Source organism: Leuresthes tenuis, unplaced genomic scaffold (genome assembly GCF_036924035.1).
Source record: "Leuresthes tenuis unplaced genomic scaffold, fLeuTen1.0.hap1 SCAF_10, whole genome shotgun sequence".
Classification (NCBI taxonomy): Eukaryota; Metazoa; Chordata; class Actinopteri; order Atheriniformes; family Atherinopsidae; genus Leuresthes; species Leuresthes tenuis.
The window spans coordinates 2,431,800-2,447,197 of NW_027325364.1; the positions used below are offsets into that span (position 1 = coordinate 2,431,800).

The 15,398-nt window shown below is 43.3% G+C and overlaps 1 protein-coding gene across 1 annotated transcript in view; it reads left to right on the forward strand.

The window, feature by feature from the left end:
• gabbr1a (gamma-aminobutyric acid (GABA) B receptor, 1a) overlaps positions 1-15,398 on the forward strand; it is a 112,083-nt gene that overhangs the window by 24,215 nt on the left and 72,470 nt on the right. The window contains exon 7 of the mRNA XM_072393537.1: positions 11,894-12,054. Within this exon, the coding sequence (XP_072249638.1) occupies positions 11,894-12,054 (161 nt within the window). The remainder of the gene's footprint in view (positions 1-11,893; positions 12,055-15,398) is intronic.

Consider the following 15,398-nt stretch of genomic DNA (forward strand, 5'->3'; position numbering starts at 1 on the left):
CTGGAGCTCTGAATGTCACATATGTGCATGTTTTCATGTCTTTACTCAGTAATTGTGATCAAGCATCTTTTTGTGGGTGTGTGTTCGTTCTTATGGTAACAAATAGAAGCTCTTACAGTACAATTAAATGAAATAAACACGTAGGTAGGAGCCAATAATGCTCTAACTGAAAATAATGCAGATTATTTATAGTAGCAAATGGGACTGACTCAAAATAAGATGCTAAATCTTTAACTCGGAGTTCAGTAAAGCGATAATTTATCAGTGAGAAAGGTCCTGAGTTTAAATGTGTCCTTTAGTAAGAAACTGGACCCCACAGACTTATAGGGCTCCTGTTGACCTGCACTTTGAGGGGTCAACAACACAAGAAAAGCCCCAAATACAGAATTATCACAGGGAAAGTGTTGCTTTAAAAGCTCTTTTGGGTTTTTTATGAGATGGACTGTCACAAAGTAGCCCAGACTGCTTTTAAAATAAGATTTAAAAAGACCCAAAACAACTGAAACGTAGTGCTCTACACAGTCGATACTTTATCGAGCCTCTTTTGCTGCAGTTATATCTCTGTTCTTTATAAGTTCAGCACATGTAGGCACTGGGATTTCTTTCTCAACACAGAACTGCTGCAGCTCATTTAAGCTGGATGGGCTCTGCTGGTGTTCAGCAGTCTGTAAATTATATTTATATATATATAAAATATGTGCTCCATGTGTGTTTGGGGCCATTCTAACAGATTATTCCATAAGGATGTGCCGTATTTACAACCAACCATCCATTCCTGTTCAGTTCTGACCAGTTTCCCAGTCCCTGCTGATGAAGAACACCCCCACAGCATGATGCTGCCACCCTCGTGCTTCAGTGTGGAGATTGTTGGGTCACATTTCGTGTTTTTTTCTTGATGATTGATGATTCCTTTTTGCCCAAATTGGTCCTACTTCCTCAGAGCTTTGTCCCTGACTTGTTTGTAGAAGTTCTTGCTATTCATTTTGCTGCTTTTGGTGCAGATTCTGGGCCTTTCACAGCATAAAAGTCATGTGACACACAACTGAAGTAATTATGCAGCGTCTTAAGTTAATTTGCAGTATGAGATCATAATTTAGGCTTTCAAAGCAGTGGGTGTGAATACTAATGCATGCACTAGTTTTCAGTTAAAATATTTCCTTTCTTTTGATTGTGATTCATTCCAGAAAATATCTAAAAGGATCCATCTGGTCACATCTGGCCTTCCAGCTGTTTCTTATGTTTTCAGCCGTTTGTTGCTGCTGCCCAAACCTCAAAGTTCAAACCCATCCAGCCGTCCACTCTCTGACCCGCTGGATTCTCGTTCCTAAGGTCATTAAGAGTCACGGTCAGTACATGGTTTTGGACTGTGGCAGAAAAGTGGAGTTAGCCCCTGAGAATTTACACGTCTGCATGGAAAACAGGCAGAAGGGCCTCAGCACGATTCAAACTGGAGACCTTTTTACTGTAATTCTACCCATCACACCACTGTGCAGCCCACTCCAAATCCACATAAAGGTTGTAGTGCCATGAAACAGAGAAACTGCCAAGGGGCTGCACACTTTTGCAAGGCACTGTGATTTCGAACCAATCTATTTATAAGCAAACACACCACAGACCCCCCCACTCCTAAGGGGGGAGGGTTTTAAGGTAGTTGCAATCCGTGTCGTTAGACATCACGAGTGAGACTTCACGTTGGACGTCAAAAGGAAAATGGATTATTTAAATGCGACTGTTGCCATGGTAACGGGATGAGCTCAGCGTTGGCGGGTTCCACCTTTAAAAAGACGTTCATATCGTTGGGATTTAAGTCGAATAAAACAAACACAAAGTTTTAGTTTCTTTCCTAACATTTAAAGAAATATGAAGAGGAAATATATGTTCTATTTGCATCAAGCGAACCACCGCAGATGATCATTAACACGTTAACCGGTTTGTTTCAGAGCTCAGACATGCTTTGGATCTTTCTAGTTCTCAGCTAAACACGGTAACTATGTTGAAAACAGGCATCAGAACAAAGTGAAAGTGTCAGAAGTTGAATGTTATTCTGAGCAAAGAGAAGCTTTCGCATCATGGCCGGAGTGAAGGTTTCTGAGGGGATGGTGCGTGGAGCTCTGAAACTCTTCAAAACAGGATAAGGCAGATCGATGTGTTCGCTCCACGCCATCAGAAGAGCAGCGAAACCGAGCTAACTGAATTAAAAACACCTGTCCTGCCAGAAAAAGGCTCTTTGGGCATGAAAAGCATCTTTAAGCATCTTCTCAGAAGAAAAACAGGCATCAGGTCGCCGCAGTCCGTGATGGAGATGGTGACTCGATGTTTTCTGAAGTCTCTGCAGACCAGAAAGAGCCCCAAAGCTTTAAACCAGCGAGTGCAGACTGCCACCGACTTCCCTCCACAGTTTAGAACATTGTCACGTCCTACTGGGCTAACACGAGTTATCAGTTCTGAACACACAGCTGGAACTCACGCAGCTCAAAGGCTGCTGTCATTTAAGGATAATAAGGACAATGCAAAGACTTGACTGTTATTGTCGTTAAAAATGAAATATATTAATAAATAATTTACAAAATAGAATTATCTTTAATGCTCTTTGGCTTTTGAATCCCTCTGGAGGTGCTGTGAGATTCAGGGCTGGTCTGAAAGGTTCAGCTGAGGGTTAAAAAAGATGATTAAACTCATATGTTGAGACATTTATTCACACAATATTCCCGCTGACGATCAATCCAAATGTGTTGGAACAGAATGTATCCTGTGCAGTTATAGTCCTAAACAAACAGGAATCCCTACAGAAGGATGCCAGCAGGACAGGTGATGAGAGCACTTCCTATCAAGCATCAACTTTAGATAATTAGCTCGTAAATGTGATGCGTTTTTACTTAAAGGACGACACCTTTCCTCACAAACAGCTGGGTTATGTATCATTGGAATTTGACAGTTCCACTCTGAGATGTTGTGTCTAAGTTTGTGCTTTAAACTACCTTCATAGCAACATTCCTGTGCCCAGAAAACTGTGCTTTTCTAATAATCCTGGCTCTAAGCTAACAATCTTTTTTTTCAAAGTTTTCAAAGAGGATTCAGGATGGATTTCCAAATACTTGGTGACTAAAGTCTCATCTTTATGGAAGGAAACCTTTTACTGTTGGAGAAACTATAAATATCAGCATCTTGGAGAGCGACGTTCTCTCTGATTTTACACGTTTTGTCAGAGCATCTTCACAGTAATCTGGATCGCTGCCTGAATAACGTGCTTCGCAGTTATGTTAAATAAGAAGCATTTAATGGGGCATTTTTCCATCTATCGTGAGGAAAATTGGCTGTTATTCTGAATGATGCCCACAGTGCAAACTGCAGACCCACACATATACAGTATAAGGCCCTCATTAAAAGAGCTCAGCAACATGTTGCAGCACTCAAACCTCCACTGGATCTTTTTCAGAGTGTGTCACAGCTAATAGTCGTCTCTTATTGAGGCATTTGCCACCATGAGAGTTGTTAACACTCCACTACACACGTTGTTGCATCTTACTAGCGTTGGCTGCAAGCTTATTGAACGAAGCAGAAGATAAAGTTCACGGCTGAATAATTGATAGAGCGTTGGATGGGTCACAGGGTGGTAGAGAGGAAGAGGAGGTGGATGTGGTGGGCAAATGCCAGAGATGATCACTACACTCATGCCAACCTGTGAGGGCTTGTTAGCAGCTGGATCTCAATAGCTCTCTGCTATTTGGAGATATCCAGATAATGAGATTTGGGTAATGAACCAGGCTTATATAATGTTCACATTCCTTTGCCAACACATTGCAACTATAGAGAGTTTTTTAATTTAGACCGGAGTAATAACGGTCTTCTCCTCAATCGCTGCAATAAGTCATTTTCAGAGGGGAGCTACATCATAATTAGCAGGGGAAGTGCAACAACAGGAGCACTAAATCGGGTGTAAGCCGTCGTTCTCATCATTTTTCAAAGCTGCTTGGTCCATTTCAGTGCTGTGGAGGCAACACGGGGAGCAGAGAAGTCCAGTAACCTCCACAAGCTCCACCCAGGGCGAACTTCCAGGCCAGGTGGTGAATATTAACCCTCCAGGATGGGGGCTGATAAACCTTTAGAAGCTTCCTGGATGGCAAACAGTGTGGAGCAGATGGCCTCTGCTGATCGTCCTCAAAAGTTGGCCAAAGGTGACCAAGAGTATGTTTTATGGCTGAGCTAACTCTTTACGTCACTGTGGGACCTGCAGTGAACCTTCAGCTGATCTCACTGTTATGGTTCCCATAAGTTGTGAACAAGAGTTTCCATCGCTGTTGGTTTCAGTTTAGCAGATTTGAATCAGAAAAGGTGAAATGGAAATAAATTTTGTCCGTTTTACATGAAGACACGTTGGGTGTAAATGGAATTATTCGACTTTTTCTGGCCGTCCCAGATATGAGATAAAGCCCCAGATATTCCCCAGAGATAGATGTAGTTCCTGAAAAAGACAGCTGTCTGTTGGACTGGCTGAAAACACAGAAAATACGCCCTAAATATTGAGGAGCTGTTGTGTGATTAACTGTAGCTACAGACTCAGAAAGGCGACGGCGTTATTTCTGTACAGACTTCTAAAAAGCTACCAGAAGGAAACCAAATGGGCTGCTGCAGGTGATTTTCCTCCTTTTGGATGTTCACCACAGTTGTTGTTTTCACCTTGAGGTTTATTTCCATTTAGGACAATTACTTCTTCTTCTTCTGCTGAACTACAACCACCAGCACCAAGTTTATTCACTTCAAACCCGTGAATGGAAACACGTCTGATCCACTTTTTTGTGGCTTTTTGTGGCAGTTACAGACTTACCTGATTAAGCTGTATCAAACCAAGCATGGCCTCAGATTTAGAGCTGCTGATTTGCACTCCAGCTGGGCAGAAGCTGCATAAGTGAGCCGGTGACCCGTTTTGGACCCGGCTTGTTGTGGCAGAAGGGATTGATCCTTAGGGCCATGTTATGCTGCTACGAAGGTCTGCCCCAAATAGGCCTTAGGTCTAAGATCCAGAAAAACACAATCTATCGGGCCGCTACATGTAAGAGAAACCCCCCCAGAACACAGAAAGCAGGATGTACCCCTGGAGCAGGTCCTGGGGGGAGAGTCTCAGATTTCCTTCCTTTCCTTTTCGTGCATATTTTACAAACTATCACCCACCAGCATTCCTCCGTTAATTTACCGATGCCTCTGAAAACATCCGATGTTAATTCCAGAGCAGCTGTGCGATCGTTTCATTCTAAAGCCCCGATTCTTTGGCTGTAAGAGTTTGTAGGTCACATGCCTGTGTGTCAGAGATGCAGACGGGTCTGTTCCAGAGTGAGCAGAGGGTTCAAACAGCTTGTGTGCAGAGACTCAGCCTCCCGCTCATCAACACTCGCTGGCCTACATGGCCGCCGCCGCCGCCGCTCCTCGCTGGTGGAGATGAAGGCAAATAAAATCAGCCATGATTGATGCTGCTTGCCACATTTTTTTCCTGGTTTCTCAAAGAAGCTTCTGTGACGTTTTACGGAGTTGGCAGTGGATTGGAGGCAGAGATGAAATATGAATCAGTGGAGGCGCTCACAGGGTTTCTGTTGTGGCAGCCTGGTAAGCAGAGAGTTATCGATTCAAAGTCAAAGAGCACAGAGGCTTACATTTCTGTATTACAGATAATCGCTTTAATAACACTGATAGACACTGATAATTGTGAGAAGCCGTCCTAAATCCGGGGATGACATCATCCCATGTCTTGTTTTGTGTGACATTTAGCCCCAAACTTAAAGATCTTAATATTGTCACATGACCCAAAAAAAGGGCAGAAAATCTTCAGAAACCACACTGAAACACGGTAATTAAATTGAGCAATTCGTCACTCCTTTATGAGGATTAAAACCTTCGTGAAAAGCGAATTTATTGCAGGGCTGTTGTATGAGTTCATGTCATGCAGCACTCAGTCACTGTTTCCTGGTCAAACAGCGCCTGGAGGTGAAAAACTAATTAGTCCCATGAAGCTCAAACCAGGCAGGATGCATCATTGAAGGATGTTTTTGTGGCTATGATGGATTCGTCACACCAAAGTCCAGGTTTATCCTTCGTGGTCTTCCTCAGTTGGGACTCATACAGTCTCCTCTAACAGCTGATGCTGAAGTGTTTGCTGCTGTAACCGTGGGAAACGTGAGCTCTGATCCGAGCTGCTGTTCACCGCTGATCTCTAATGAACGTCTGCTCTGCAGCAGAGGACCCTTTCTCAGCATTAAGTTACCAGAGCACAACTGATGGTCTTATTAGGGAGGAAGAAATTCCACCAGTTAACATTTGACAAGGCACACCTGCTAACAGGGAACCCAGCTGGTTTAAAATCCTGAGAAAAGCATAAAAACTGACAAACTCAATTTACATTCTACATAAATCCAAACATGTTAGTCTATATTTTTAATATATTCAGTTTTGTTCCACCTTTAATGAACGAGTGAACTTTTGAATGTTGCTGATCTAAGTCAGGATCATCCCTGTCGATAGAGAATGAATCACATGTTTTATAATTAGTTATCTACTTCCATCAATTCTTAAGCAATATATCTGGTTTGGGTAGGATTCGTTTTGTGGAATTGCTGGATTTGCTGTGCGATGATTAATAATTAATAAGAGTTATATTCACAACCTCCAGCCACTGTATGGAACGCCATTTTAGCCGATACTTAATAAATCAGTAAATAAATGAGCTAATTGAATGAGTGAATCTGCAGATGAAATGAACAAAATGCACCGATGTCACTGTCCTCGTTAGTCATGTGACTGGGAGTATAACAGATGAACATCAGCTAAACTGAGGGCTTGTGACCTACTAAAGAGCTCGCGGACCGTGGACATAAACATCTGGCCAGATGATGTTTTAATTTACGTAATTTGTACACTTTGTAAATTCATCAAGCAAAGTCTGAGAACATATGAATCAGGATGCGAAGAGGGATTTATCAGAGATATTAAAGGGGAACTCTGGTATTTCTAAACCTTATTTCTGGCATGAAATACGTTCATCTACTCACCGAGAACAGTTTGGTGAAAGTCGGCATCCTTCGGAAGATATTTAGATAACTGGAGATCCATATAACGGAGTGAACGGGGCTTAGACGATGCAGCCTCTAAATAAGGCTTTATCTGTCTTTATTTCACCAATACTTTAAGAAGAATGAATGAATGAACGTGTGCTATAGCTCTGTTAGCTCATAGCTGCTGTTATGTGGCTACTTGCAGCTATAGAAGAGCTAACGGAGGGATTTCTACACAGGCACTCTACTGGGACCACTTCATCCACACGCCCCCCTGCAGCACAGTTTATTCACTCCGTGCTCTGTGACAGTCGGCTAACTTCACACAGAGTTTGCTGCTGATAGTTTTGTGCAACATGGCAGGATATTTATCAGATTTTGACAACGTGAACGACGACTTTGAGTAAGATGGACGTTCTTACCGGAGTGAATAAGCTGTGCTGCAGGGGGGCGTGTGGATGAAGTGGTCCCAGTAGAGTGCCTGTGTAGAAATCCCTCCGTTAGCTCTCCTATAGCTGCAAGTAGCCACATAACAGCAGCTATGAGCTAACAGAGCTATAGCACACGTTCATTCATTCATTCTTCTTAAAGTATTGGTGAAATAAAGACAGATAATGCCTTATTTAGAGGCTGCATCCTCTAAATACCAGAGTTCCCCTTTAAGGTTAACAAACGACATTCTCGTTGTCCACGGACGGCTTCAGACAGGTTTTTTATCAAAAGTAGAGTTTCAACATGTTTTCTAACTGAATGTTTAAATAACAGTTTGTCCAACCCAATTTATAATGTTGCTAAAACATTTGACTTGTAAACCTGGATAATGGTATTATATGCCTTAGCTATACATCTGATGTCAATAATAACCTGTTAATGTTACTCAGTGCTCTCCATGACCAGCGAATGTCTAACCGTCACAATACAGGCCAAAGGAGCACGGTTAGCATCACCAGATGCTAAACTCTTTGCAGTCTTTGTCAAAAATATTGTGGAATAATGATTTTTACTCAAAAATCTGGACCTAATAGCTTCACTGCACTCCCTGTGAGCTGCAGCAGCCCATTTGGTTTCCTTCTGGTAGCTTTTTAGAAGTCTGTACAGATATAACGCCGTTGCCTTTCGGAGTCTGTAGCTACAGTTAATCACACAACAGCTCCTCAATATTTAGGGCGTATTTTCTGTGTTTTCAGCCAGTCCAACAGACAGCTGTCTTTTTGCCACTCAGTGGGCAGTCACATGTCTGTGACTTCACCTGCATTTCCTCCATGACTAAGATGTTAGCTGGGTTAGTCACACAAAGCAGTGGCACCAGCAAAAATGGGCTGGATCAAACAAAAATGATTCAATCAGGTGCCATTCTTGCTAAATGGTGCTGCTTTTTTTTCTGACTCAGTAAGATTACCACACATCGTTTGAATATAAACCCCCTTTCTCTCTCACACACACAGACACACCTACTTCCCATTAATCTGGTGACAACCATGGGAATGACCCATCTGGTCCTTTCCCATAACATCTTGAGATTATGATCAAGCTAATTCAAACCTAGTAACATATAAATATGACATTTAACAAGTCGGAGTTGCAGCAGTTGCAATGCATTAACAGACAGGCTGCGCAGCGGTGGGATAATCTGATATGATCAGCTGTTCAGGAGTCCGACACATTGCATTATTAGATAAATAAATAAAAGTAAAAGTATATATAGTTTGACCTACGATAATCAGCTACAGCACCCAGTCCAAATGTATTCTTTGAAGGGGAACTCTGGTGTTTTTAAACCTTATTTCTGGCATGAAATACCTTCATCTACTCACTGAGAACAGTTTGGTGAAAGTCGGCGTCCTTCGAAAGATATTTAGATAACTGGAGATCCATATAACGGAGTGAACGGGGCTTAGAGCCTCTAAATAAGGCATTATCTGTCTTTATTTCACCAATACTTTAAGAAGAATGAATGAATGAACGTGTGCTATAGCTCTGTTAGCTCATAGCTGCTGTTATGTGGCTACTTGCAGCTATAGGAGAGCTAACGGAGGGATTTCTACACAGGCACTCTACTGGGACCACTTCATCCACACGCCCCCCTGCAGCACAGTTTATTCACTCCGTGCTCTGTGACAGTCGGCTAACTTCACACAGAGTTTGCTGCTGATAGTTTTGTGCAACATGGCAGCATATTCATCAGATTTTGAGTAAGATGGACGTTCTTACTGGAGTGAATAAACTGTGCTGCAGGGGGGCGTGTGGATGAAGTGGTCCCAGTAGAGTGCCTGTGTAGAAATCCCTCCGTTAGCTCTCCTATAGCTGCAAGTAGCCACATAACAGCAGCTATGAGCTAACAGAGCTATAGCACACGTTCATTCATTCATTCTTCTTAAAGTATTGGTGAAATAAAGACAGATAATGCCTTATTTAGAGGCTGCATCCTCTAAGCCCCGTTCACTCCGTTATATGGATCTCCAGTTATCTAAATATCTTCAGAAGGACGCCGACTTTCACCAAACTGTTCTCAGTGAGTAGATGAATGTATTTCAGCCAGAAATAAGGTTTAAAAATACCAGAGTTCTCCTTTAAGGCACGTTTAAAAACAACATTTGACCAATGTACTGTACATGAATAAAATAATAAGTAAGTGAAACAGACATAAAACGCTGGTAGAAATCTCAACAACTCGCACACAAAAACAACAACTCATGCTGTGTTGAACGCAAGGCACAAGAGACGAGTCTTTAAATAGGATTTAAAAGAAGCCTGTCTAACATGTAGAGAAAAGCCCCAAACTCAGCTGCTGACCTTAGAGACCGTGAAGGAGAGTACGGGTGGAGCAAGGCCATTAAGACATTTAAAAACATATAAAAGAATACTGCTCCCACTGACCACCGTCTAGTTCATCACAGAGTGTTAGCTTGAAATGGCTATAGCGAAACAGCATGTTGTTATGAGAAAACTGTAACTCTGGAGGGGTTTTTGGGTGGTGCTGCAGCCTCTCATGATGTTCTCAGATGAAGTAAAACAGCGTATTTATTGGTTTATAAATAAGTACTCTCACAATAAGAAATTCAAAACCCTTAAGAGTTAAAGACTGACTGTTCAAAAGGCTAAAACGTGTAGCAAAGTGGCCGCTTCAGCTCCTTCTATCCATCGCTGGTATTTTACACAGCCACTGCACACTGATTTAAATGTTATGGCAACACGACATGATGCTGAAATGGCTAAACTAGCAGCACCCTCCATCTTTCACAGGCATCGCTGAATGAAGCGTTACATCAAAAAAGTGACAAATTCCTGAAAATCACTTTCACAAACTGATGAATCCAATAATGATCGAATGTCTCACAAGGCCAAAATAAAGCTAAATGAATTTGCCAGACTTAAAATAAAAGGATTAGCAGGTTTTCAGCAGTTTGTTTCACTACTTTCTGGCATTCCCTGAGCTCTGCCGGGTTTTGCTCAAAGGAAAAATGGTTTCTTCCCAGCACCATCGGAAGGTCTTGACCTCACAAAGTGCCTGGAGATGACATATTTGGAGCTGTATAAATAAAACAGAATAGAAGCAGCTTCTTCGCCATCAGCTCCAGCCCAGTTTTAATCTAAGTTTTGAACTACAACTGGATGCATCCATTAGTTGAACTGAATCTATTCCTCTAATTAGATTCTGCTTCGTAATTAAAAAGTAATCCATCAACTTATCAGTGTTTTTGTTGTGTGGGGAGCTGTCTCCTCTGATGCACAGGACTGGAACATTAGTTCCCATCGTTTCCTTGAACGTGATTGCTCAGTTACGTCAGTATTTAGCCACAGGCGCTCTATGTATTGATCTTTGATCGATTATTGGCACGCCCACAACCGTTTAAGCCAGCAGCTGCAAAAAGAAGCCAAATGCAAAGACGGAAATATGGATGTAGACTTTAACTTAAACTCAGCGTGTAACTCATTAGAGAGCGACCCCCCTGAGCACCACCGCGCACCCGCCCTTCCCCTCTCAGCGTGTATTTCGAGCCTGTGCTGGCTCCCTCTCTCTTCTCTGCTCACTCCCCCTCTCACACTCAGCCATCCGGTGCTGCAGTGGATCAGACGCAGAGCTCTAGCTCTAGCGCCCGCCTTTCAAATCGTTTTATCTGTTGGAATACGTCGCGTTAAAACGGGGGAAATGTCGCTATTTCCGCCGCTTCGGCTCTCACTTCACACTCCAGCTGTTTTCTTCCGTCCGCGGCTTCCATTTATCATTCATTTGACCCGGTTTACGTGTTCTGCGCGGGCTCCTGCGTCCAATTCGCGCGTCCTTTTCGCGTAAAAGCCACGAGTCTGAGACGCGGTGTCCAATTTTCATGATTGATGGTGTTCAGTTTGATCGCGTTAAAATGAATGGAGCCGCGCAGAAATGAGCAGCAACATTTGGGTTCGTTTAAAACTTGACAGGTCTCAGCGCCGCGTCCTCACATGATCGCTGCCTGAGTGAACCGTGTTTGACTTTGTCCCGAAAATATCAGGCATTCCGTGATTAATTCACCACGCATCATGGCTAAATCGCTTAAATAATCCTCTCGCGGTTAAAGGTGCATACCTGGCTTTCACAACACCTGCAAAACGCAACATAAATCCAGACTCTGTCCCTCTCTGGACACGTGTTGAGTTCACTTTAGTTGAAAATTTTGCACATATAACAGCCCGACCTTTGTCTGGCTCGCCTCCGCTGCAGCATCGGGGTCCGCGTGCTCCGCGCGGCTCACCTTGAATCATGCTGGTTACGTGCAGAGGTCCTCCGCGTGTAAATCGCGCAGCCCGAGCGCATGCAATGCTCTTCCGGGCATCTCTCATCGTCCTTGTCCTCCTCTGGCCACGGCCGTCCGCAGGGAAGAAGAAGCTGTACATCGGAGCGCTGTTCCCCATGAGCGGAGGCTGGCCGGGCGGGCAGGCGTGCATGCCCTCTGCTCAGATGGCACTGGACCTGGTGAACAACAGGAGCGACATCCTGCCGGACTACGAGCTGGAGCTCATCCACTACGACAGCATGGTGAGTGCATGTGGAGGAGAGTGAGAGGAGGCGCGCTCTTAAGTGATGTGTGGTGTCAGTGAGGGGTGCATGATCAGCCTCTCCAGGCATAAGGTGGAATAATTGTCTTTTTGTGAGCTGAGTATCTCGTGTCTCATAACTTATTGAGCTGCTTCCTCTCGCTGTCAAACACGTTGTTTCCTCAGATCTTTTTTATTTAAGTTTTCTCAGGAGTCCCGCTGAGTGGCCATATGAAACTGCGATGGCTAAAACAGCAAACATCAATGTTTTCAGAGTGTTTCAGAAGAGCTTTCATGAAAAATCACCCTGCTGATGATGGACCTGAGCTGCCCAGCCACCGATGGGGCTGGACTGTGCTAAAATGAGCAAACACACCTCCTGCCTGTTGCTCATCAATCATTAATCATGTTGGTATTTTAAAATGTCACCCACAATAAATCTAATATTCACCCCCAAGTGGTTTCATCCCCCCCCCCAGTTTACCACCCACCACAACCTGTTAGACTTTCTCCAAAAAGAACTTTATTTACTGGTATTTATCCCTATATTTGGGTCTCTTTCCTGTAGATTCTGGTTGTTATTCTGAAAGTTTATCCTCATGAGGGATTCTTTTTCTCAGCAGTGGAATGAGTTCAAATGTATAAAAACCAACTGGATAACCCCCCCTCCCCATCTCCTCTGCTGAGGGTTGTTATCAATCACGCTGCAGGACAGATGCCTGGAGAGTTGGCCGAGGCTCCAAACAGTTAACTGCACTGGGACTGGTTAGAAATTTGCTACGAGCTTTATTCTGATTGGTGTACACGACTCTGCATTGGAATCCTGTTAAACACAATCGCAGGGAGAGGGAGCAAGCAAGCGAATGTGTGTGTGTGTGTTTGAGAGTGAGAGTTGGCATGGCAACACAGTTACTGTCGAAGCAAACCACAGAAACAAACAAGGCTTCAGCTCTGTGAAAATATGTGTGCAAAGTGGATGTATGTGGAGCTGATAGAACGCAGCATTCTGTCACACCTTGTTCTTTGCAGTCAAATGCTAAACAGATGAACTGTTGTGTGCGTCCTCTGATTACAAGTGTAGTGAGGCGGGCGGCTTTAGATGTAGCAGCTGTAAAAAATAAAGATAAAGCAATGAACAGATTTCATAGGGATTGGAGAGCATCACTTCTGCTTCAGGAGTTGCTGCTGCTGCCTCCGGCTGAACGGATAGAAGCAGATCCTCTGAAGAGAAAAAAGCTCCGAGAGGCTGGTATGACACCGTCTGAGTGATGCTGCTTAATTCCTTGAATTAACTCAAGGGGGAAATGTATTTCTCCTGCTCCGAGTACAGTTTGGAATTAGGTTTTTACCTTCTGATTGCAAACATTTCTCACACGGTTGGAATAGAAATGAGGATCTTAGCAACTGAGAGGCAGGAAACTAATTAGAGAAGATTAATTAGCTGTAGTATTTACATCTCACTTCCCCCCCTCGTTTGGTCAGGGAGCAGAACTCCACCTTGTGAGCACATCTCTGTGTTTAACTGTGAGATTAAGACAAGGTTGTAACTGGCCCTTTGTTTGCTTTCGGCTCCAGATAAATAAATATGGAGCAGATTCTCTTGAGCTGAATTTATCACCATGTGGAACTTTTAAAAGACTGACCACAAGAAAATGATTCCAGTTTGACCTGTTTTGGGCAAATAGGAGAAACAAAACACACCCACGCACAGTATTTTGTGACCATTGAGTGTGAAGCCTGTTCAACATCATCCAATATTCATGAAGCTCAACACTTAATCCCAGCCTGTCCCTTTAAATGGATGCAGATACCCTGTGGTAGCAGAACGACTTGTTTCTACGGCTCCTCTTGTGACAGCATCGTACTATTTACAGCCCTTTGAGATCGACACACACACACACACACAAACAGACACATGCGCGCACGTACAGTATGTGCAGACACACTCTCCACACAGGGCTGTTGCCATGGATATATCAAAGCGGAGACTGCAAACTTTGATCAATTATTAACAGTGATGAGTGAGACAGTGGAGTCGGAGAAATGGTGGAACAAGGTGCTTCCATCACTTCCGCCTTTTATTTTAATTGGCAGCCGTGACAGAAAATTCAGTGTCATCAGTGGTCCTCGTGCACGGCCACTGGCACACATGCCTGAAGTGTGGTGCCAGATGTAATTATGAGGAAATTAAGAGATGCAGCCATGCGTGCTGGCTGCCCCCCCCCCTGCCCTCATCATATCCCTTATTCACATTGTTTTTATACTAATCAATAATGAGTGTCATAATTAGTATTTCCTGACAAGCGTGCAACTTTTTCCATAGGAAAACGATGGTTTCCCTCAAACCGTCGTACCACCAGGGCTTGAGTGATTTCAGGGGCTTTATAGCCATGTTAACCCAACTCTGATAATAGCAGTATGGATTTCAGCACCAAGGACAGCGACGTAGGTGTGTATTTTTATGGCCGCGCACACACACGCTCGCATTAATCTGCGTGCATGTGTGTGTGGCCGTGAACGGCGGCGGGTGGGCTGTCAGCACGGGCGTTCTCGTAAGCCAAGGTGGGCTCGAAATGAAAGTGGAAATGGTGATGACCCCTGAGAGCTGTAGAAGACAGACCTCCAAGAATAGCAGAGATTCCTCAGGCTTTATTGCTTACCTGCCAACACCCCTGTTCGATCTGGTTTTTTCACGAGGGAGACAGCGAGCTGTTTCACCTCTTACTGCTCAGTGCTCCCATTTTGTTACCGGCTACGTAGAAATGCTAAAAGATTCAGGTAAACAGTCTGATGCTGTTTTGCAGTTTAATGCAAGGACAGACCCTTCAATTATGTGCTTTTACGGCCTTTTAATGGCATAAGATGAAGGTTGAAATGGTCCCGATTCAGTCACTGAATGTGTTCCCTGCTTGCTTTTCCCCTCTGTTTGGTCTTTTATTAAAGAGGAAGACTTTCAACGAATGTCTTAGTTTTAGGGAGAAGACAGAAAGAGAACTACATGATGCAAGACAGAAAATGAGAAGATAGTGGGTAACATTACATTATCGAGGTCTTTGGGTCCTCTATGCACACATATGACGGTCTGGAGCGTACGATTGGCGTTTGTGGGGTAAAAACAAAGTAAGTTAAGACTTTTAAAAAGATATTTACAGAAAATACGTAAATGTTTTGCAGAATTTGTCACATTTCTGAGGTACTGGATGAATTTCTCTCATCTGTCAAAAGGCTGTGAAACATCTATATTGCCAAGTTAAAGAAAATAATTAAATTTAATAAGCGTTATTTCTTTTAATTGACCAGTCTTTTATTTCTTCTTAAGATTCTTATTGTATTTTTATTTTTATT